Here is a 24,862-nt window from a genome sequence, read left to right as displayed (position 1 = left end):
TCTGATGTTAATTGTTAATTTCATGAACCTTATTTCTCAAGCTACATATGTTAATATGGGCTATTTTTAGTCCTTTTCTGGGTTACTTGATTGTTTTTAATGATCCGAGATAGACATGTCATTGACATTTACCTTTGACTCAATGCTATTGAGTGGCCTGCCCACAGTGGGCTTCTTCCCTAAGGCAGACAGTTTCAGTACAAACAGTGAAATTCAATTCTATGTGCATATATGATTATTGCTGACGATTCCCCCCCCTCTGACGACATACGACGTCGTGGTAACTACACACACACACACACACACACATAACAACCAAGACATTGACAAGTATGCTAAAGTGCTTTTGATCATGTGGCAGGTAAAAAGGTGTGTGTCTCTCTACCTGCGAGTCGTTTCATCCAGGCCCCCTCGTCGATCCCCAGGTTATTATAGATGATCTTCAGGATGTTGCCCAGAAGACTATTCATGTGGTCTGAAGTGAGGTGAGTACAGCAGCTGTCCGCGGTCTCTGGAGGGTTGTTCTCTGGGCCGTGCTCCCACCAGTGAGACATGTAGCTGCATAGCATGGGCAGCACCACCTGAGGATAAGTAAGGACATGGAGGGGGGGGGGGGATATGCTCATATCAAATGTTTAAGTAATGTTGTCTTTTCAATCATGTTCTTATCTTTTGTAAGCTCAGGGATCCAGACCAACATTTTCCCCTGGTCTCACTGGGGTCACTAACTTTTTCAGTTGTTGGCACCAGCCCATGATTTGCAGACACCAGCCCATGATTTGTTGGCACCAGCCCATGATATGGTGGCACCAGCCCATGATTTGTTGGCACCAGCCCATGATTTGCAGACAGCAGCCCATGATTTGCTGGCACCAGCCCATGATCTGTTGGCACCAGCCCATGATTTGTTGGCACCAGCCCATGATTTGTTGGCACCAGCCCATGATATGGTGGCACCAGCCCATGATTTGTTGGCACCAGCCCATGATTTGCAGACAGCAGCCCATGATTTGCTGGCACCAGCCCATGATCTGTTGGCACCAGCCCATGATTTGTTGGCACCAGCCCATGATTTGTTGGCACCAGCCCATGATTTGGTGGCACCAGCCCATGATATGGTAGCACCAGCCCATGAATTGGTGGCACCAGGCCATGATTTGCAGGCACCAGCTCATGTCCTACATGTCTTATACGATGGGCTGGAGGACAGCGTGTCCTACATGTCTTATACCATGGGCTGGAGGACAGCGTGTCCTACATGTCTTAAACCATGGGCTGGAGGACAGCGTGTCCTACATGTCTTATACCATGGGCTGGAGGACAGCGTGTCTGGTGGTTTAATAAACCACCAGTCTCCTGTTAATAAACCACCTGTCTCCTGTTAATAAACCACCAGTCTCCTGTTAATAAACCACCAGTCTCCGTTTAATAAACCACCAGTCTCCGTTTAATAAACCACCAGTCTCCTGTTAATAAACCACCAGTTAATAAACCACCAGTCTCCTGTTAATAAACCACCTGTCTCCTGTTAATAAACCACCAGTCTCCTGTTAATAAACCACCAGTCTCCTGTTAACCTGTTGGGTCTAGGGGGCAGCATTTGCACGTCTGGATAAAAAAAATGTACCCGATTTAATCTGGTTACTAATCCTACCCAGTAACTAGAATATGCATATACTTATTATATATGGATAGAAAACACTCTAAAGTTTCCAAAACTGTTTGAATGGTGTCTGTGAGTATAACAGAACTCATTTGGCAGGCAAAACCCTGAGACATTTTCTGACAGGAAGTGGATACCTGATGTGTTGTATTGAGTTTAAACCTATCCCATTGAAAAACACAGGGGTTTAGGAATATTTTGGCACTTCCTATTGCTTCCACTAGATGTCACCAGCCTTTACAAAGTGTTTTGAGTCTTCTGGAGGGAGATCTGACCGAACAAGAGCCATGGAACGGTGATGTCCCATTAGACACCTGGCGCGCTACTTCATGTTGGGTACCCTCGTTCCAATACGTTATAAAAGGCTATGCATTCGTCCACCTTGAATATTATTCATGTTCTGGTTAAAAAGGCCCTAATGATTTATGCTATACAACGTTTGACATGTTTGAACGAACGGAAATATATTTTTTCCCCTCGTTCATGACGAGAAGTCCGGCTGGCTTACATCATGTGCTAACGAGACGGAGATTTTTGGACATAAATGATGAGCTTTTTTGAACAAAACTACATTCGTTATGGACCTGTGATACCTGGAAGTGACATCTGATGAAGAGAATCAAAGGTAATGGATTATTTACATAGTATTTTCGATTTTAGATCTCCCCAACATGACGTCTAGTCTGTATCGCAACGCGTATTTTTCTGGGCACAGTGCTCAGATTATTGCAAAGTGTGATTTCCCAGTAAGGTTATTTTTAAATCTGGCAAGTTGATTGCGTTCAAAAGATGTAAATCTATAATTCTTTAAATGACAATATAATATTTTACCAATGTTTTCTAATTTTAATTATTTAATTTGTGACGCTGACTTGACTGCCGGTTATTGGAGGGAAACGATTTCCTCAACATCAATGCCATAGTAAAACGCTGTTTTTGTATATAAATATGAACTTGATAGAACTAAAAATGCATGCATTGTCTAACATAATGTCCTAGGAGTGTCATCTGATGGAGATTGTAAAAGGTTAGTGTATCATTTTAGCTGGTTTTATGGTTTTGGTGACCCTGTCTTTGACTTGACAAAACATTACACACAACTCTTGTAAATGTACTGTCCTAACATACTCTAAATTTATGCTTTCGCCGTAAAACCTTTTTGAAATCGTAAAACGTGGTTAGATTAAGGAGATGTTTATCTTTCAAATGGTGTAACATAGTTGTATTTTTGAAAAATTTGAATTTTGACATTTATTTGGATTCAAATTTGCCGCTCTTGAAATGCACCTGCTGTTGATGGAGTGCACCACGGGTGGCACGCTAGCGTCCCACCTAGCCCCAAGAGGTTAATAAACCACCAGTCTCCTGTTATAAACCACCAGTCTCCTGTTAATAAACCACCAGTTAACCTGTTAGGGCTAGGGGGCAGCATTTGCACGTCTGGATAAAAAAAATGTACCCGATTTAATCTGGTTACTAATCCTACCCAGTAACTAGAATATGCATATACTTATTATATATGGATAGAAAACACTCTAAAGTTTCTAAAACTGTTTGAATGGTGTCTGTGAGTATAACAGAACTCATTTGGCAGGCAAAACCCTGAGACATTTTCTGACAGGAAGTGGATACCTGATGTGTTGTATTGACTTTAAACCTATCCCATTGAAAAACACAGGGGCTTAGGAATATTTTGGCACTTCCTATTGCTTCCACTAGATGTCACCAGCCTTTACAAAGTGTTTTGAGTCTTCTGGAGGGAGATCTGACCGAACAAGAGCCATGGAACGATGATGTCCCATTAGACACCTGGCGCGCGAGTTCATGTTGGGTACCCTCGTTCCAATACGTTATAAAAGAGTATGCATTCGTCCACCTTGAATATTATTCATGTTCTGGTTAAAAAAGGCCCTAATGATTTATGCTATACAACGTTTGACATGTTTGAACGAACGGAAATATATTTTTTCCCCTCGTTCATGACGAGAAGTCCGGCTGGCTGAGATCATGTGCTAAGAAGACGGAGATTTTTGGACATAAATGATGAGCTTTTTTGAACAAAACTACATTCGTTATGGACCTGTGATACCTGGAAGTGACATCTGATGAAGAGAATCAAAGGTAATGGATTATTTACATAGTATTTTCGATTTTAGATCTCCCCAACATGACGTCTAGTCTGTATCGCAACGCGTATTTTTCTGGGCGCAGTGCTCAGATTATTGCAAAGTGTGATTTCCCAGTAAGGTTATTTTTAAATCTGGCAAGTTGATTGCGTTCAAGAGATGTAAATCTATAATTCTTTAAATGACAATATAATATTTTACCAATGTTTTCTAATTTTAATTATTTAATTTGTGACGCTGACTTGACTGCCGGTTATTGGAGGGAAACGATTTCCTCAACATCAATGCCATAGTAAAACGCTGTTTTTGGATATAAATATGAACTTGATAGAACTAAAAATGCATGCATTGTCTAACATAATGTCCTAGGAGTGTCATCTGATGGAGATTGTAAAAGGTTAGTGCATCATTTTAGCTGGTTTTATGGTTTTGGTGACCCTGTCTTTGACTTGACAAAACATTACACACAACTCTTGTAAATGTACTGTCCTAACATACTCTAAATTTATGCTTTCGCCGTAAAACGTGGTTAGATTAAGGAGATGTTTATCTTTCAAATGGTGTAAAATAGTTGTATTTTTGAAAAATTTGAATTTTGACATTTATTTGGATTCAAATTTGCCGCTCTTGAAATGCACCTGCTGTTGATGGAGTGCACCACGGGTGGCACGCTAGCGTCCCACCTAGCCCCAAGAGGTTAATAAACCACCAGTTAATAAACCACCAGTTAATAAACCACCAGTCTCCTGTTAATAAACCACCAGTCTCTACCTCCATAACGTGAGGCATCTGTGTGTAGTGCAGGCCGGACTCAGCCAGATCCATGATCTCCTCCAGAGACTTCTCCAGGGACGGGATGACTGGACACATCTCTCCTACCTGGGAGGGCAGGTCTAGAGCTGGGGGAGCAGCGGGGAAGAGAGGAAAGAGAATGGGAAATGGAGAGAGGGAGGAAAAGAGAGGTAGAGAGAGATAAAGAGAGGGTGGAGGGAGAGAGAGAAAGGGTGGAGGGAGAGAGACAGATAGAGGGTGAAGGGAGAGAGGGTAGAGGAGAGAGGGTAGAGGGAGAAAGAGAGAGAGCGAGAGAGAGGGGGGGGTGGAGGAGTGGAGGGAGAGATAAAGAGAGAGGGTGGAGGGAGAGATAAAGAGAGGGTGGAGGGAGAGATAAAGAGAGAGGGAGAGAGAGAGTAAGAGACAGAGATAAAAGGTGATAGTGAGAGAGACATAAAGACTGTATGCAGTCATTCCACAATTCAGTTTGCAACATTTATGCCGAGCTTCTCTCTATCTCTCCATCCAAACCGATCCTGTCTTTGATTGTAAAACACTTGAAGGACAGTTTGCAACAGTACCGGTTCTGTCCCGGGAGCCCTTGGTAATGTAGATGGAGTAGTTGTTGAACTTGTTGAGCTCAGGTTCCAGGAAGGCCACAGGGAACGCCCCCGAGAACGCTGCAAGACATTCACCTAGGGCTGGACGCTGCCTGCAGGAGGAAGAGGAGGGGGAGGAAGAGGAGGGAGGGAGGGGGTGAAAGAGGAGGAGGAAGGGGGAGGAAGAGGAGGAAGGGAGAGGAAGGAGGAGGAGGAGGAAGGGGCAGGAGGAGAAGGAGGAGGTAGGGGGGGAAGGGGCAGGAGGAGAAGGAGAAGGTAAGGAGCAGAAGGAGGAAGCGGAGGAGGAGGAGGAAGGGGCAGAAGGAGGAGGTGGGGGAGGAAGGAGGAAGCGGAGGAAGGGGCAGGAGGAGGTAGGGAGAGGAAGGAGGAAGCGGAAGAGGAGGAGGAGGAAGGGGCAGGAGGAGAAGAAGGAGGTAGGTGGAGGAAGGAGGAAGCGGAAGAAGGGGCAGGAGGAGGTAGGGAGAGGAAGGAGGAGGAGGAGGAAGGGGCAGGAGGAGAAAGAGGAGGTAGGGGGAGGGAGGAGGAGAAAGAGGAAAAGTGAGGGACAGCTCATGTTCAGGAAAACATAACCTAGAGTCTGAATAACTGGCTTAACTAACCCAGTCACATCCTTTTACTAGACTTAATGCAATATTAAAATGAGCCACAGAACAAATTATGTTTGTTGTAAATGCATGAAATGTGGTGTCAACATAGTCAGTACAAGGTTGTTACGTTCCCCAGTTTCTGTGTTGTGGTTTGTGTATTCGTACGCGTGTGTGTTTCAGGAAAATGGCTTCCTGGAATCCCCCAAGCAGCTGATTGGTCGACTCCCATGGCAAATTGGAGCTGACCCCGCCCTCTCGTCAGAAACAGCTGTCTTCAATTACAGACCCCTCCTGAAGCGATATAAACCAGTGTTCTGTTGCTCAGGAGGGAGATGATTGCTGAGAGAATAGAGCTGAGGGTGATAGCCTGTGTTGGTTGTGTCTGAGAGAATAGAGCTGAGGGTGATAGCCTGCGTTGGTTGTGTCTGAGAGAGAGAGAGAGAGAGAGAGAGACAGAGAGAGAGACAGAGAGACAGAGAGAGAGACAGACAGAGAGAGACAGACAGACAGACAGAGAGAGATAGACAGAGAGAGACAGAGAGAGAGAGCGAGCGAGCTTCTTGGTATGTTCCTGTGTGTTCGTTTATTGGTCTGTATAATCGTTGTGAAGTATTTTTGTAGCGGTCCTGAGGAGGTATGTTTATGTCCAAGAGGACTGTTTTGATTATTGAACGATTTGTATTCTGTTTTTGTTCCCAGGGGGGGAAGGGGAAGGCACCTGGGGAGTGCTTAGGCAAGAGGCCTGCGGGCATACATAACCCGTAGTAGTTTACTGTCTATGCACACTAGGTAAAGACCTGGGCGGACCATCCCCTGTATTTTTGTTAGGTGGTGCTAGGTAGGTCAGTAGTGCGTAGGTAGGAGAGGGGGCTTTGATATTTACTTTCTTTGCTTTGGTTCCGTCCAGTCCCTTTTCCCCAAAATTACCGTGTGACGGAATAAATTCCTTGTAAACGGTGATTCTCTGCCTTTTGTCATCCTTACTCGCACCTACGGTCCCATACCTCTTTACCTCCACCTACGGTCCCATACCTCTTTACCTCCACCTGCAGTCCCATACCTCTATACCTTCACCTACATCCCATACCTCTATACCTCCACCTACATCCCATACCTCTTTACCTCCACCTACGGTCCCATACCTCTTTACCTCCACCTACGGTCCCGTACCTCTTTACCTCCACCTACTGCCCATACCTCTTTACCTCCACCTATGGCCTATACCTACAGTCCCATACCTCTATACCTCCACCTGCAGTCCCATACCTCTTTACCTCCACCTACGGCCCATACCTCTTTACCTCCACCTCCACCCCATACCTCTTTACCTCCACAGAGAGTTGAGCTGTAGCAGGGTGTTGTGTTCCCTCTTCGTAGAGGCGCACGTAACAAAGGTTCTAGACAGAACACATTGACATTTTTAGATTGTCATTATCTATCATACTTCCAGTGTCAAAGTAGGGATTTTGAGAAAATGTGAAAAACTATTAAAATGACCTGAGTACATTACATGTCACGTGAATGTTTATTGGTCAGTAGCGGCCATGTTGTTTGACATGCTAGCCTGGAAAAACAGAATTTGTGAGAGCTTGGTCCATAGATACCGTATATCAAAGTGTTGTACAGATCAGTCATTCAGAGCCAGAGGAGTCAATTCTAAATGGTGGACCTTAAAGTAGCCACCACTATTTTGATGTAATTTCCTCTCCAAGAGAGGAAATGCATATTTAGGTTCCACCTCAGAAGAATGATGAAGGCTACTTATATACAGTACAAGTCAAAAGTTTGGACACACCTACTCATTCAAGGGTTTTTCTTAATTTTCTACATTGTCAAATAATAGTGGAGAAACGATGAAATAACACATATGGAATCATGTAGTAACCAAAAAAGTGTTAAAACTTCAGGATCGGTGTCCCGTCCGCGGATGGTTCAGCTAACGTAGGCTAATATGATTAGCATGAGGTAGTAAGAAACAAAAAAAATCCCAGGGCACAGACATATCCATTTGCTCACATTGTATATAGACTTATTTTTCTACTATATTATTGACTGTATGTTTATTTTACTCCATGTGTAACTCTGTGTTGTTGTATGTTGTCAAACTGCTTTGCTTTATCTTGGCCAGGTCGCAGTTGTAAATGAGAACTTGTTCTCAACTTGCCTACCTGGTTACATAAAGGTGAAATAAATAAATAAATAAATATATCTGGCGTCCCTCACGACGCCATGGACCCACGACGCCAGGACAGCGGAGTCAATCACCACCTTCCGGAGACACCTGAAACCCCACCTCTTTAAGGAATACCTGGGATAGGATAAAGTTATCCTTCTATTCCCCCCCCCAAAAAAAGATATAGATGTACTATTGTAAAGTGGTTGTTCCACTGGATATCATAAGGTGAATGCACCAATTTGTAAGTCGCTCTGGATAAGAGCGTCTGCTAAATGATGTAAATGTAAATGTAATATGGGCAGAAAGCTTAAATTATAGTTAATATAACTGCACTGTCCAATTTACAGTAGCTATTACAGTGAAAGAATACCATGCTATTGTTTGAGGGGAATGCACAGTTATGAACTTGAAAATGTATTAATAAACCAATTAGGCACATTTGGGCAGTCTTGATACAACATTTTAAACAGAAATGCAATGGTTCATTGGATCTGTCTAAAACTTTGGACATACACTGCTGCCATCTAGTGGCCAAAGTCTAAATTGCACCTGAGCTAGAATAATACATTATGCCCTTTTTCTTGCATTTCAAAGACGATGGTACAAAAAAAAATGTTTTCTTTGTATTATCTTTTACCAAATCTAATGTGTTATATTCTCCTACATTAATTTCACATTTCCACAAACATCAAAGTGTTTCCTTTTAAATGGTACCAAGAATATGCATATCCTTGCTTCAGGCAGTTAGATTTGGGTATGTCATTTTAGGAGAAAATTGGGAAAAAAAGGGGCGGATCCTTAAGACGTTTTTAAACAAATCAAAATATATTTTATATATGAGATTCTTCAAAGCAGCCACCCTTTGCCTTGATGACAGCTTTGCTCACTCTCTCAACCAGTAAATAGTAAATATGAAGAAAAACCCTTGAATGAGTAGGTGTCCAAACTTTTGACTGGTACTGTATATTCACCAATTGTGTGTGTGAATTTCCAAGTGGTGTTGATAAATATTAACATATAGTTCACTGACAGCTGTCAGTGTAGCTAGAGCGCTAACCTTATTTAGCGCGCTAATCTTATCTAGCGCGCTAACCTTATCTAGCGCGCTAACCTTATCTAGCGCGCTAACCTTATCTAGCTACTTCATGTTATCGGTTGTTACTGAGGTTTGTTACAACACCGTATTCAACAGATTATCCAGCTGGATCTATGGCTGGTTCTGGTTCAGAATGTGTCATAAGCATTGGTTTAGAGACCCCCCCAGATGGAATCCAATGGCCTGTCCTGGTATGTCCAAAGTTCTGGCATCTTCCATAAATTGAGGCTGTGAATCAACCATAGAAATAGTTAGAAAGAATAACTTTTTGGTTCCATGGCTGTTTGGCTCCATGGCGGTTTGGGTCCATGGCTGTATGGCTCCATGGCTGTTTGGCTCCATGGCTATTTGGTTCCATGGCTGTTTGGCTCCATGGCTGTTTGGCTCCATGGCTGTTTGGCTCCATGGCTCCATGGCTGTTTGGCTCCATGGCTGTTTGGCTCCACGGCTGTATGGCTCCACGGCTGTATGGCTCCATGGCTGTATGGCTCCATGGCTGTTTGGCTCCATGGCTGTTTGGGTCCATGGCTGTATGGCTCCATGGCTGTATGGTTCCATGGCTGTATGGCTCCATGGCTGTTTGGCTCCATGGCTGTATGGCTCCATGGCTGTATGGCTCCATGGGTGCTTGGCTCCACGCCTGTATGGCTCCATGGCTGTATGGCTCCATGGCTGTTTGGCTCCATGGCTGTTTGGGTCCACGGCTGTTTGGGTCCACGGCTGTTTGGGTCCACGGTTGCTTGGGTCCACGCCTGTATGGCTCCATGGCTGTATGGCTCCATGGCTGTTTGGCTCCAAAGCTGTTTGGCTCCATGGCTGTTTGGCTCCATGGCTGTTTGGCTCCATGGCTCCTCACAGTCGCAAAGAGGAATAACTTTGTAGTTGTTTCTGATTAATCAACAATGCCAAGCTGCCGGGTGGTAACATTAAAATAAAATGGCATTGCATTAGAGGGTGTGGCTCTTTACCATCATGCAAAGTTACAGCCTCCTGGGCATTTTTTCACCAAATCGTCAGAAGAAGAAAAATGATTATCATTGGCAACAAATACAATAGGGTTTCACCCAGCTTCTCTGCTTGAACCCCTAATTAAATAGAATAAGGTCTCATCCAGCTTCTCTGCTTGAACCCCTAATTAAACAGAATAGGGTCTCACCCAGCTTCTCTGCTTGAACCCCTAATTAAATAGAATAAGGTCTCACCCAGCTTCTCTGCTTGAACCCCTAATTAAACAGAATAGGGTCTCACCCAGCTTCTCTGCTTCAACCCCTAATTAAATACAATAGGGTTTCACCCAGCTTCTCTGCTTGAACCCCTAACTAAATACAATAGGGTCTCACCCAGCTTCTCTGCTTGAACCCATAATTAAATACAATAGGGTCTCACCCAGCTTCTCTGATTGAACCCCTAATTAAACAGAATAGGGTCTCACCCAGCTTCTCTGCTTGAACCCCTAATTAAACAGAATAGGGTCTCACCCAGCTTCTCTGCTTGAACCCCTAATTAAATACAATAGGGTTTCACCCAGCTTCTCTGCTTGAACCCCTAACTAAATACAATAGGGTCTCACCCAGCTTCTCTGCTTGAACCCCTAATTAAATACAATAGGGTCTCACTCAGCTTCTCTGCTTGAACCCCTAATGAAATACATTGGGTCTCACCCATCTTCTCTGCTTGAACCCCTAATTAAATACAATAGGGTCTCACTCAGCTTCTCTGCTTGAACCCCTAATTATACATTTCTGTTATGGACATGAATGGCCTAGCTGGTTGGATGATATAATTTTAATCCATTTCAACCAGTTTTGCCAGCTGATCAGTTCCAAGACACCCTATCTTCCCTCTTAATGATCATATTCACATTGAATTCATTCTGACGTTACCTTTCTACGTAGATGCTGTTGTTGGTACCAAGACTATACAGGCTGTTGAGTATCCTATAACACGACACCTGGACATCATCCACTGTGAAGACAACAAGGGAAGTCAATTTACACAGAGGACCTACAGGTTGACCATTACAGGCGCTATAGTTGGACTACAATAAGACATTAGGGGTTCAAAAAGGCCTTCACTTATTTATTGGTCCTTTTAAACCAGCTATACATAAAACCGTTTTAAATTAACAATGCCTAATGAGGGCTTGTCTCATGTGTGAGATACAGGGAAATGCATTTTCATCATTGGCCAATAGGTGGTGCTACAAAGCTCTCGTCAGGTTTTTGGTGGAATTGCCACTTTTTTCAGGTTTTGTTCAGCAAAAACAAATGATCCACCGGTATGCGTACATATGAGGTCTTCCCCAAAGAGGTTCTGTCCGATGTGTTCGAACAGGGAGGAGAGGACAGGGAGCAGGGCTACGCTGGTGTAGTTGATGATCTGAGTTACTCCTTTGGGCTGGGAGTGACTGTGAGTGAACTGGCCCTGCTTCAGGTTCTCTAAAGTCTTCTCCAAGTCCTCCGCTGCGTTGTCGAAGAACGCCCTCAACGCTGCCTTCACCATCTCCAGACCCGTCTTCATCACCGTCCTGGAGAACAGATGCAGATTATATTACGATCAGTTGGGTAGAGCGTGGCCGCTGGTACCGACCAGGATTGTGGGTTCGAAACCCGGGGCCACCCATACTTAAAATGTATGCACAGACACACACAAACAAACATGTTGAGAGATGGCTGGATTCTCACAGTATCGGGGCTAGATTATAAATGCAGTGGGTAATGGTGAAACAACATGTTGAGAGATGGCTGGATTCTCACAGTATCGGGGCTAGATTATAAATCCAGTGGGTAATGGTGAAACAAACATGTTGAGAAAACAACTTTTAAAACATCATGGCATCAGCTAATGGGGATCCAAACCCCCTCAATATGACTTCCATATGAATAGGGTTCATAAAGGGTCACTCACCTGGCGTCCAGTGTCTGGCCCAATATGTGAAGACAGTTGACTATGGAGGTAGCATGGCTTCCTGTGTGTAGACATGAGGCAGTGTTACAACATGAGTAGTACTGTAGCACTACGGCATATAGACGAGCTGAGGCACGCATCAATACAGAACCCACAGGGTCCAGTGTAGAGCTGAGACATGCATCGATACAGAACCCACAGGGTCCAGTGTACTGCTACTACTTAAGACTACACTCATGTAGGTTTAGATGGACAGATCACACACTTCCAATATAAAACACCAGTATCCTAGACCTAAGGCAGGGCTTTTCAAACCGGGGGACCCCCACCCCGAACCCCCCCACCCAACAGTTCCATGTATTTTAACTATTCCACAGCTAGCTCACCTGATTCAACTGGTCACCTAATCATCAAGCCCTTTCACTAGGTCAATCAGGTGAGATAGTTCAGGGATACAACTAAATAGTGAAAGGTTTTGGGGGGGGTCCTCGAGAAGCGGTTTGAAAAGGTAATGATATAGCAAAAAGGGGAGGGGGGGTGTTGATGTGTTTAACAATTCAGTAAAGGTTTCTAATACCTTCTAAAAAAAAAATTCCAGGTCCGTTTGAATTGTTTCATTTATTTTTACCAAATGAAGATCTATGAGTGAGCATTTAAAAAGGAAATAAATCACGAAAAATAGGTGATTACAGCTTTACTCAGCGTGTTATTAAATGGATTGTGGCATTTCAAATATGACAAACAGCACTGGAACTACACTTGACTCCATGCAGTTAATAGATCTAGCTGGTCTGCCATAATATAGTAGAGACAGTAGATCTAGCTGGTCTGCCATAATATAGTAGAGACAGTAGATCTAGCTGGTCTGCCATAATATAGTAGAGAAAGTAGATCTAGCTGGTCTGCCATAATAAAGTAGAGACAGTAGATCTAGCTGGTCTGCCATAATATAGAAGAGACAGTAGATCTAGCTGGTCTGCCATAATATAGTAGAGACAGTAGATCTAGCTGGTCTGCCATAATATAGTATAGACAGTAGATCTAGCTGGTCTGCCATAATATAGTAGAGACCGTAGATCTAGCTGGTCTGCCATAATATAGTAGAGACAGTAGATCTAGCTGGTCTGCCATAATATAGTAGAGACAGTAGATCTAGCTGGTCTGCCATAATATAGTAGAGACCGTAGAGCTAGCTGGTCTGCCATAATATAGTAGAGACCGTAGATCTAGCTGGTCTGCCATAATATAGTAGAGACAGTAGATCTAGCTGGTCTGCCATAATATAGGAGAGACAGTAGATCTAGCTGGTCTGCCATAATATAGTAGAGACAGTAGATCTAGCTGGTCTGTCACAATATAGGAGAGACTGTAGATCTAGCTGGTCTGCCATAATATAGTAGAGACAGTAGATCTAGCTGGTCTGCCATAATATAGTAGAGACAGTAGACCTAGCTGGTCTGCCATAATATAGTAGAGACAGTAGATCTAGCGGGTCTGCCAGCTTGAGCTGGGGACCAGGGGTAGGAGCTGGGACCAAGAGCTGGAGCTGGGACCAGGGGTAGGAGCTGGGGACCAGGGGTAGGAGCTGGGACCAGGGGTAGGAGCTGGGGACCAGGGGTAGGAGCTGTGGGCCAGGGGTAGGAGCTGGGACCAGGGGTAGGAGATGGGACCAGGGGTAGGAACTGGGGACCAGGGGTAGGAGCTGGGACCAAGAGCTGGAGCTGGGACCAGGGGTAGGAGTTGGGACCAGGGGTAGGAGCTGGGAACAGGGGTAGGAGCTGGGGACCAGGGGTAGGAGCTGGGGACCAGGGGTAGGAGTTGGGGACCAGAGGTAGGAGCTGGGGACCAGGGGTAGGAGCTGGGGACCATGTGTAGGAGCTGGGACCAGGGGTAGGAGCTGGGGGCCAGGGGTAGGAGCTGGGACCAGGGGTAAGGGCTGGGGACCAGGGGTAGGAGCTGGGACCAGGGGTAGGAGCTGGGGGCCAGGGGTAGGAGCTGGGGACCAGGGGTAGGAGCTGGGGACCAGGGGTAGGAGCTGGGAACCAGGGGTAGGAGCTGGGACCAGGGGTAGGAGCTGGGACCAGGGGTAGGAGCTGGGGACCAGGGGTAGGAGCTGGGACCAGGGGTAGGAGCTGGGACCAGGGGTAGGAGCTGGGGACCAGGGGTAGGAGCTGGGGACCAGGGGTATGAGCTGGGGACCAGGGGTAAGGGCTGGGGACCAGGGGTAGGAGCTGGGGGCCAGGGGTAGGAGCTGGGGGCCAGGGGTAGGAGCTGGGGACCAGGGGTAGGAGCTGGGGACCAGGGGTAGGAGCTGGGGACCAGGGGTAGGAGCTGGGAACAAGGGGTAGGAGCTGGGACCAGGGGTAGGAGCTGGGACCAGGGGTAGGAGCTTGGGACCAGGGGTAGGAGCTGGGACCAGGGGTAGGAGCTGGGGACCAGGGGTAGGAGCTGGGACCAGGGGTAGGAGCTGGGGACCAGGGGTAGGAGATGGGGACCAGGGGTAGGAGCTGGGGACCAGGGGTAGGAGCTGGGGACCAGGGGTAGGAGCTGGGAACAGGGGTAGGAACTGGGACCAGGGGTGGGAGCTGGGGACCAGGGGTAGGAGCTGGGGACCAGGGGTAGGAGCTGGGGGCCAGGGGTAGGAGCTGGGACCAGGGGTAGGAGCTGGGGACCAGGGGTAGGAGCTGGGGACCAGGGGTAGGAGCTGGGGGCCAGGGGTAGGAGCTGGGGGCCAGGGGTAGCAGCTGGGACCAGGGGTAGGATCTGGGGACCAGGGGTAGGAGCTGGGACCAGGGGTAGGAGCTGGGACCAGGGGTAGGAGCTGGGGGCCAGGGGTAGGAAACAGGGGTCGAAGCTTGGGACATGGGCATTAGACCCAGCATTACACTATAGAGTATGTCCCAAATGGCATCCTATTCCCTTTATAGTGCATAGGGATCTGGTCCAATGTAGTGCCCTATATAGGGAATAGGGAGCCATTTGGGACACAAGTACAAATCTCCACACTATCCTTAGAAGCGCACTCTTCACAGCCTTCTTACCAAACAATGATATCCTATGTCTGACAAGAAGTCCCAGTTTGCAGAACAGACTGAAGAGGAGATGAAGAAAACGTAGCAGGAAAGAGGGGAAACAAAGACAGAGATAATCAAGTGACGCAACTTGAAGAAGAAGAACAGTCTGCTTTACAAGAGTGAGACTTACACATCTACAGAGCTACAGTCCAGGGTTTCAAACAACACTGTGTCAGGACCAGTGCTACAGTCCAGGCTTTCAAACAACACTGTCAGGACTAGAGCTACAGTCCAGGGTTTCAAACAACACTGTGTCAGGACCAGAGCTACAGTCCAGGGTTTCAAACAACACTGTGTCAGGACCAGAGCTACAGTCCAGGGTTTCAAAACAACACTGTCAGGACCAGAGCTACAGTCCAGGATTTCAAACAACACTGTGTCAGGACCAGAGCTACAGTCCAGGGTTTCAAACAACACTGTGTCAGGACCAGAGCTACAGTCCAGGGTTTCAAAACAACACTGTCAGGACTAGAGCTACAGTCCAGGGTTTCAAACAACACTGTGTCAGGACTAGAGCTACAGTCCAGGGTTTCAAACAACACTGTGTCAGGACTAGAGCTACAGTCCAGGGTTTCAAACAACACTGTGTCAGGACCAGAGCTACAGTCCAGGGTTTCAAACAACACTGTGTCAGGACCAGAGCTACAGTCCAGGGTTTCAAACAACACTGTGTCAGGACTAGAGCTACTACAGTCCAGGGTTTCAAAACAACACTGTGGCAGGACTAGAGCTACAGTCCAGGGTTTCAAAACAACACTGTCAGGACTAGAGCTACAGTCCAGGGTTTCAAACAACACTGTGTCAGGACTAGAGCTACAGTCCAGGGTTTCAAACAACACTGTGTCAGGACCAGAGCTACAGTCCAGGGTTTCAAACAACACTGTGTCAGGACTAGAGCTACTACAGTCCAGGGTTTCAAAACAACACTGTGGCAGGACTAGAGCTACAGTCCAGGGTGTCAAACAACACTTTCTTAGGACTAGAGCTACAGTCCAGGGTGTCAAACAACACTGTCTTAGGACTAGAGCTACAGTCCAGGGTTTCAAACAACACTGTGTCAGGACCAGAGCTACAGTCCAGGGTTTCAAACAACACTGTGTCAGGACCAGAGCTACAGTCCAGGGTTTCAAAACAACTCTGTGTCAGGACCAGAGCTACAGTCCAGGGTTTCAAAACAACACTGTCAGGACCAGAGCTACAGTCCAGGGTTTCCAACAACACTGTCAGGACCAGAGCTACAGTCCAGGGTTTCAAACAACACTGTGTTAGGACTACAGTCCAGGGTTTCAAACAACACTGTGTCAGGACCAGAGCTACAGTCCAGGGTTTCAAACAACACTGTGTCAGGACCAGAGCTACAGTCCAGGGTTTCAAACAACACTGTGTCAGGACTAGAGCTACAGTCCAGGGTTTCAAACAACACTGTGTCAGGACCAGAGCTATAGTCCAGGGTTTCAAACAACACTGTGTCAGGACCAGAGCTATAGTCCAGGGTTTCAAACAACACTGTGTCAGGACCAGAGCTACAGTCCAGGGTTACAAACAACACTGTGCTCCTGGCAGCCCAAAGGGGGAACCAGCATCCCTCTGAAACTAAGACAACAGAGTCCCTTCCCCATCTTCTGAAAACATCTGAAACCCGACCTCTTCAAAGATTACGTTAAACAATCCCACAGCACCTTTCCATTCCATGTATTAATATTCTCATTGTACTACAGAGACTGAAGCGATATACTGAACATGCAACTCTAAGTGTAATCCCTCACCTTGTCACCATCTCCTTCTCCTTATTGGAGGCGTGGCCCCCGCTGCTGATTGGTCGGATGGCCGTGGACAGGAAGTAGAGGCGGTGATTCTTGAAGTACTGGTCGACCAATGGCAGGACCACCTAAGGGAGCCCAACATTCCGTTAGTCTCGCGGGTCAGACAAATAGTTCATCAGGTGAACGTGAAAGATTTTAGCTTCTCAAGAGAGACTAAGGTCATCTCCTGTCCTTTAACCAATGAGTCTGTGTTGCTGGCTAGCTCATCTCATGATTGGACCTTGTCGTTGCCTGGTGTTGTCCTGGCCTGGGTGTTATTGTACAAGGCCCTGCTGCTTGTCACTGTTGAGTCGATGGTAAATACAGCTTTTCTCTGAGCTAATTTCAACTGTTACACAAGCAGCCTGGCTATTCCCTTCACCAGACCTATAATCAGACTTGGTCTGTGGTTATAATGCATCCCAAATGGCACCCTGGTCTAGTAGTGCACGATATAGGGAATAGGGCCCCTGTCTAAAGTAGTGCCCTATGTAGGGAATAGGTCCCTGGTATAAAGTAGTGTTCTATAGGGAATAGGGCCCTGGTCTAAAGTAGTGCACTATATAGGGAATAGGGCCCTGGTCTAAAGTAGTGTTCTATATAGGGAATAGGGCCCTAGTCTAAAGTAGTGCACTATGTAGGGAATGGGGCCCTGGTGTAAAGTAGTGCACTATATAGGGAATAGGGCCCTGGTCTAAAGTAGTGTTCTATATAGGGAATAGGGCCCTAGTCTAAAGTAGTGCACTATATAGGGAATAGGAGCCAGGATGTGTTTCATCACTGATGTCCTCTCTGCTAAATGATAGAAAATCTGGATAAAATGATGTTTCACTATTCAAGTAGACCTACAGAACACTGATCTCCAACAGTATTGGCACAGTGACACATATTTAGTTGTTTTGGCTCTGTATTTGTCACGCCCTGACCTGAGAGAGACGTTTTATTTCCTCTATTTTGGTTAGGTCAGGGTGTGATGTGGGGTGGGCATTCTATGTTGTGTATTTCTTTGTTTTGGCCTGCAGTGATAATCCATGGCCCTGAGCCTGTAGGGATGATCCATGGCGCGAAGCCTCCAGTGATGATCCATGGTGCGGAGCCTGTAGTGACGGTCCCCAGTCCAGAACCCCCTGAGACGGACTGCAGTCCAGAGTCTTCGGCGGCGGCCGGCAGTCCAGAGTCTCCAGCGGCGACCGGCAGTCCAGAGCCTCCGGCGATGATCCACGGTCTAGTCCCTCCGGCGACACAGAAGCGGGGGGATCAGCGGGCGGAGTGGGGGCTATGCCCCGAACCGGAGCCGCCACCATGGGTAGATGCCCACCCGGACCCTCCCCCATAGGTTCAGGTTTGCGGCCGGGAGTCTGCACCTTTGGGGGGGGGGTACTGTCACGCCCTGACATGAGAGGGATGTTTTATTTCCTCTATTTTGGTTAGGTCACGGTGTGATGTGGGGTGGGCATTCTATGTCATTATATTTCTTTGTTTTGGCCGAGTATGGTTCCTAATCAGAGGCAGCTGTCTATTGTTGTCTCTGAATGGGAATCATACTTAGGCAGCCTTTTCCCCCACCTGTAGTTGTGGGTAATTATTATTTCTGTGAGTATTTTGTGTGCGCCTCAGTCGCGTCACATTCATTTCTGTTTAAACTGTTTATTGTTTTTTTTTTCGGTTTCACTTCAAAATAAAGGATGTGGAATTACCGACACGCTGCGCCTTGGCTTAACTATGACAGGGAATTTGAGGACAGTGAACGTGACAGAATTACCCACCACAAGAAAGCCAAGCAGCGTGCCCAGGAGGAGCAGGGATCCTGGGCTAGGGAGAAGAGAGAGTGGAGGACATCCTGGACCTGGGAGGAGGTAATGGTAGGGGACAAGACCCTGCCATGGAAGCAGGTGGAGACGGCGCAAGTGGAACGGTGATGCTATGAGGAGCTAGCCCAACAACGGAAGCCCGAGAGGCATCCCCCCAAACACGGGGAGATTGGCTAAGTCAGGGTTCAGACCTGAGCCAACTCCCCGTGCTTACCGTGGGGAAAGTAGGACTGGTCAGGCACCGTGTTTTATGCGGTGATTCGCACGGTGTCGCCAGTGCGCCTGCACAGCCCAGTTCCTCCTGTGCCCGCACCCCACACTTCCCGGGCTAAAGTAAGCATGCAGCCAAGACGGGTTGTGCCAGCCATAAGATCCAGACCTCCAGTGCGCCTCCACGGCCCAGTATACCCTGTGCCTGCACTGCGCACCCAGTCTCTAGTGCGTCTCCCCATTCCGGTGAGACCTGTTCCGGCTCCACGTAAGAAGCCTCCAGTGATGATCCATTGTCCAAAGCCTCCAGTGATGATCCATGGCCCGGAGCCTGTAGGGATGATCCATGGCACGAAGCCTCCAGTGATGATCCATGGCCCGGAGCCTGTAGGGATGATCCATGGCCCGGAGCCTGCAGTGATAATCCATGGCCCTGAGCCTGTAGGGATGATCCATGGCACGAAGCCTCCAGTGATGATCCATGGTGCGGAGCCTGTAGTGACGGTCCCCAGTCCAGAACCCCCTGAGACGGACTGCAGTCCAGAGTCTTCGGCGGCGGCCGGCAGTCCAGAGTCTCCAGCGGCGACCGGCAGTCCAGAGCCTCCGGCGATGATCCACGGTCTAGTCCCTCCGGCGACACAGAAGCGGGGGGATCAGCGGGCGGAGTGGGGGCTATGCCCCGAACCGGAGCCGCCACCATGGGTAGATGCCCACCCGGACCCTCCCCCATAGGTTCAGGTTTGCGGCCGGGAGTCTGCACCTTTGGGGGGGGGGGTACTGTCACGCCCTGACATGAGAGGGATGTTTTATTTCCTCTATTTTGGTTAGGTCACGGTGTGATGTGGGGTGGGCATTCTATGTCATTATATTTCTTTGTTTTGGCCGAGTATGGTTCCTAATTAGAGGTAGCTGTTTATCGTTGTCTCTGGTTGAGAATCATACTTAGGCAGCCTTTTCCCCACCTGTGTTTGTGGGTAATTATTATTTCTGTGAGTGTTTTGTGTGCTCGCCTCAGTTGCGTCACGTTCATTTCTGTTTATTGTTTTGTTCGGTTTCACTTCAAAATAAAGGATGTGGAATTACCGGCACGCTGCGCCTTGGCTTATCTATGACAGGGAGTTCGAGGACAGTGAACGTGACAGTATTTCAGCACTCTGGATTTGAAATGGTAAAGGACAGACTGTCAGCTTTCATTTGGGGGTATTTTCATCCATATCGGGTGAACCGTTAAGATATTACAGCCCTACTTGTACATAGACCCCCACATTTTAGGGAACCAAAAGTATTGGGACACATTCACTTTTATGTGTATTTGGTCCCTGATTCATAGCACGCAATGATTACATAAAGCTTGTGACTCTACAAACTTGTTGGATGTATTGGTTGTTTGTTTTGGTTGCGTTTCAGATTATTTGGTTGCCTAATAGAAATTAATAGTAAATCATGTATTTTGTCATTTTGGAATAATTTTTTTATTGTAAATAAGAATATAATATGTTTCTTAACACTTCTACATGAATCTGGATGCTACCATGGTTGCATCTAATCCTGAATGAATCATGAATAATAATGAGTAAGAAAGTTACAGATGGACAAATATCATACCTCCAGGACATGCTAACCTCTCATCATTACAATAACAAGGGAGATTAACATACCTCCAAGACATGCTAACCTCTCATCATTACAATAACAAGGGAGGTTAGCATACCTCCAAGACATGCTAACCTCTCATCATTACAATAACAAGGGAGGTTAGCATACCTCCAAGACATGCTAACCTCTCATCATTACAATAACAAGGGAGGTTAGCATACCTCCAAGACATGCTAACCTCTCATCATTACAATAACAAGGGAGGTTAGCATACCTCCAAGACATGCTAACCTCTCATCATTACAATAACAGGGGAGGTTAGCATACCTCCAAGACATGCTAACCTCTCATCATTACAATAACAAGGGAGGTTCGCATACCTCCAAGACATGCTAACCTCTCATCATTACAATAACAGGGGAGGTTAGCATATCTCCAAGACATGCTAACCTCTCACCATTACAATAACAAGGGAGATTAGCATACCTCCAAGACATGCTAACCTCTCACCATTACAATAACAGAGGATATGTCATTTTGGGGGGGGGGGTATGATATTTAAGCCTCTGTCACTTCCTCACCTGATATGGAAATTAAAGCTGCACTTTAACCTCATAGTAATTGTATCATTTAAAATCCAAAGTGCTGGAGTACGGAGCCAAAACAACCCAACATGTGTCACTTACGCTACTGCTACTCTCTGTTCATCATACCTGCATAGTCACTTTAACCATATCTACATACTACCTCAATCAGCCTGACTAACTGGTGTCTGTATATAGCCTCTCTACTGCTACTCTCTGTTCATCATACCTGCATAGTCACTTTAACCATATCTACATGTACATACTACCTCAATCAGCCTGACTAACTGGTGTCTGTATATAGCCTCTCTACTGTATATAGCCTCTCTACTGTATATAGCCTCTCTACTGTATATAGCTTCTCTACTGTATATAGTCTCTCTACTGTATATAGCCTCACTACTGCTACTCTCTGTTCATCATACCTGCATAGTCACTTTAACCATATCTACATACTACCTCAATCAGCCTGACTAACCGGTGTCTGAATGTAGACTCTCCACTGTATATAGTCTCTCTACTGTATATAGCCTCTCTACTGTATATAGCCTTCCTACTGTATATAGCCTTGCTACTGTTTTTCACTGTCTTTTTACTGTTGTTTTTATTTCTTTACTTACCTATTGTTCACCTAATACAGGCTCTAACCAACAGTGCAAAAAAGTAAGCATTTTACTGTAAGGTCTACACCTGTTGTATTCAGCATTTCACTGTAAGGTCTACTACACCTGTTGTATTCAGCATTTCACTGTAAGGTCTACTACATGTGTTGTATTCAGCATTTCACTGTATGGTCTACTACACCTGTTGTATTCAGCATTTCACTGTAAGGTCTACTACACCTGTTATATTCAGCATTTCACTGTAAGGTCTACTACATGTGTTGTATTCAGCATTTCACTGTAAGGTCTACTACACCTGTTGTATTCAGCATTTCACTGTGAGGTCTACTACACCTGTTGTATTCAGCATTTCACTGTGAGGTCTACTACACCTGTTGTATTCAGCATTTCACTGTGAGGTCTACTACACCTGTTGTATTCAGCATTTCACTGTGAGGTCTACTACACCTGTTGTATTCAGCATATCACTGTAAGGTCTACTACACCTGTTGTATTCAGCATTTCACTGTAAGGTCTACCACACCTGTTGTATTCAGCATTTCACTGTAAGGTCTACTACACCTGTTGTATTCAGCATTTCACTGTGAGGTCTACTACACCTGTTGTATTCAGCATTTCACTGTAAGGTCTACTACACCTGTTGTATTCAGCATTTCACTGTAAGGTCTACTACACCTGTTGTATTCAGCATTTCACTGTAAGGTCTACTACACCTGATGTATTCAGCATTTCACTGTAAGGTCTACTACACCTGTTGTATTCAGCATTTCACTGTAAGGTCTACTACACCTGTTGTGTTCAGCATTTCACTGTAAGGTCTACTACACCTGTTGTATTCAGCATTTCACTGTAAGGTCTACTACACCTGTTGTATTCAGCATTTCACTGTAAGGTCTACTACACCTGATGTATTCAGCATTTCACTGTAAGGTCTACTACACCTGTTGTATTCAGCATTTCACTGTAAAGTCTACTACACCTGTTGTGTTCAGCATTTCACTGTAAGGTCTACTACACCTGTTGTATTCAGCATTTCACTGTAAGGTCTACGCGTACGTGACAAATAAACTTTGATTTGATTTGTCCCAATGTTGTTGGAGCTCAGTGTATTAGGTAAATACTATTTAGTCTTCTGAGGTTGATGTTTGTGTGTTTGGTTGTTGTAGGACATGGTGGAGAAAAGCAGGCCGGAGTCAGTCTCACCTTTCCGAAAAACTTCATCTGCTGTTTGTGAGGAATGCTCTCTCCTTTCGGTGGTGTCCCAACATCTTATAGAGAGGGGAGGGGCACAACAGAACAGGGACAACAGGAACAAGAGTCAACGATTTAGTGGAATAATAAACATTAGGTGGTGTCCCAATGTCTTATAGAGAGGGGAGGGGGACAACAGGAACAGGGACAACAGGAACAGGGACAACAGGAACAAGAGTCAACGATTTAGTGGAAAAATAGACATTAGGTGGTGTCCCAACGTCTTATAGAGAGGGGAGGGGGACAACAGGAACAGGGACAGCAGGAACAAGAGTCAACGATTTAGTGGAATAATAGACGTTAGTATTGTTAATGTTTAAATTGAAGTAATATTCATTTAAGTAGCAGATAATGCCTTAATCCCCAATGGCATCCTATTGCCTGTGTTAGTGCACTACTTTTGACCAGAGCCCTATGGCAATAAGGTGCCGTTGGGGACGTAACCAATGTGAAGTTTTATCCTCACCAGACTCCATCATGTGTTCGTGGGCCTGGTCTACATAAGTGATGAGCTGCTGCAGGAAGGTGTAGGCAAAACGCTTCTCTATGGAGGGAGTATCCAGCTCCTGCTCTTTCATGGCCCTATGGAGATAAACCAGTCAGTCAGTCAGCCAGCCAGCCAGTTAGACAATCAGTCAGCCAGTCAGTATATCTGTCTGTCTTACATACAGATAGACGGACAGGCAGTTGGTCAGTCAGTCAGTCAGTCAGATAATCAGTTAACGATCAGACAGCCAGTCAGCCAGCCAATCAGTCAGCCAGTCAGTATATCTGTCTGTCTTACATACAGATAGACAGACAGGCAGTCGGTCAGTCAGTCAGTCAGATAATCAGTTAACGATCAGACAGCCAATCAGCCAGCCAGTCAGCAAGTCAGTCAGCCAACCAGCCAGCCAGTCAGTCAGCCAATCAGTCAGTCAGCCAATCAGTCAGCCAACCAGTCAGCCACGTAATCAGTTAACAGCCAGTCAGTCAGTCGGTTGGTCAGTCAGTCAGTTAACAGTCAGTCAGTCAGTCAGTCAGTTAACGGTCAGTCAGTCAGTCAACAGCCAGTCAGTCAGTCAGTCAGTTAACAGTCAGTCAGTTAACTGCCAGTCAGTAAGTTAACAGCCAGTCAGTCAGTCAGTAAGTTAACAGCCAGTCAGTAAGTTAACAGCCAGTCAGTCAGTCAGTCAGTTAACGGTCAGTCAGTCAGTCAGTTAACAGCCAGTCAGTCAGTTAACAGCCAGTCAGTCAGTCAGTAAGTTAACAGCCAGGCAGTAAGTTAACAGTCAGTCAGTTAACAGTCAGTCAGTCAGTCAGTTAACAGCCAGGCAGTAAGTTAACAGTCAGTCAGTTAACAGTCAGTTAACAGCCAGCTAGTCAGTCAGTTAACAGCCAGGCAGTCAGTCAGTAAGTTAACAGTCAGCCAGTCAGTCAGTTAACAGTCAGTCAGTCAGTTAACAGCCAGCCAGCCAGTCAGTCAGTTAACAGCCAGGCAGTCAGTCAGAGAAGGACAGTAACACTCACATCTCTTCTACTTCTTAAAGGGGAAATTGTCCCATCCTTAGCTGGACACAGTAAAACCATCCTCACCTGGACAAAGTATAGCCATCCTCACCTGGACACAGTACAACCATCCTCACCTGGACACAGTATAACCATCCTCACCTGGACACAGTGTAACCATCCTCACCTGGACACAGTATAGCCATCCTCACCTGGACACAGTATAGCCATCCTCACCTGGACACAGTATAGCCATCCTCACCTGGATACAGTATAACAATCCTCATCTGGAAACAGTGTAACCATCCTCACCTGGACAGTATAACCATCCTCACCTGGACAGTATAACCATCCTCACCTGGACAGTATAACCATCCTCACCTGGACACAGTATAACCATCCTCACCTGGACACAGTGTAACCATCCTCACCTGGACACAGTATAACCATCCTCACCTGGACACAGTATAACAATCC

The 24,862-nt window shown here is 46.2% G+C and overlaps 1 protein-coding gene across 1 annotated transcript in view; it reads right to left on the bottom strand.

Moving 5' to 3' along the window:
• ryr2a (ryanodine receptor 2a (cardiac)) overlaps positions 1-24,862 on the bottom strand; it is an 812,428-nt gene that overhangs the window by 262,861 nt on the left and 524,705 nt on the right. Inside the window, exons 61-70 of the mRNA XM_045687844.1 lie at positions 23,364-23,479; positions 22,850-22,914; positions 16,787-16,908; positions 14,988-15,037; positions 11,947-12,007; positions 11,328-11,566; positions 10,923-11,004; positions 5,142-5,272; positions 4,561-4,688; positions 386-581 (exon numbers count right to left, since the gene is read on the bottom strand). Coding sequence (XP_045543800.1) covers positions 386-581; positions 4,561-4,688; positions 5,142-5,272; positions 10,923-11,004; positions 11,328-11,566; positions 11,947-12,007; positions 14,988-15,037; positions 16,787-16,908; positions 22,850-22,914; positions 23,364-23,479 — 1,190 coding nt within the window. The remainder of the gene's footprint in view (positions 1-385; positions 582-4,560; positions 4,689-5,141; positions 5,273-10,922; positions 11,005-11,327; positions 11,567-11,946; positions 12,008-14,987; positions 15,038-16,786; positions 16,909-22,849; positions 22,915-23,363; positions 23,480-24,862) is intronic.

Source organism: Salmo salar, chromosome ssa01, assembly GCF_905237065.1.
Source record: "Salmo salar chromosome ssa01, Ssal_v3.1, whole genome shotgun sequence".
In the NCBI taxonomy this organism is placed as follows: domain Eukaryota; kingdom Metazoa; phylum Chordata; class Actinopteri; order Salmoniformes; family Salmonidae; genus Salmo; species Salmo salar.
This window is presented reverse-complemented; position numbering and strand designations above follow the sequence as displayed.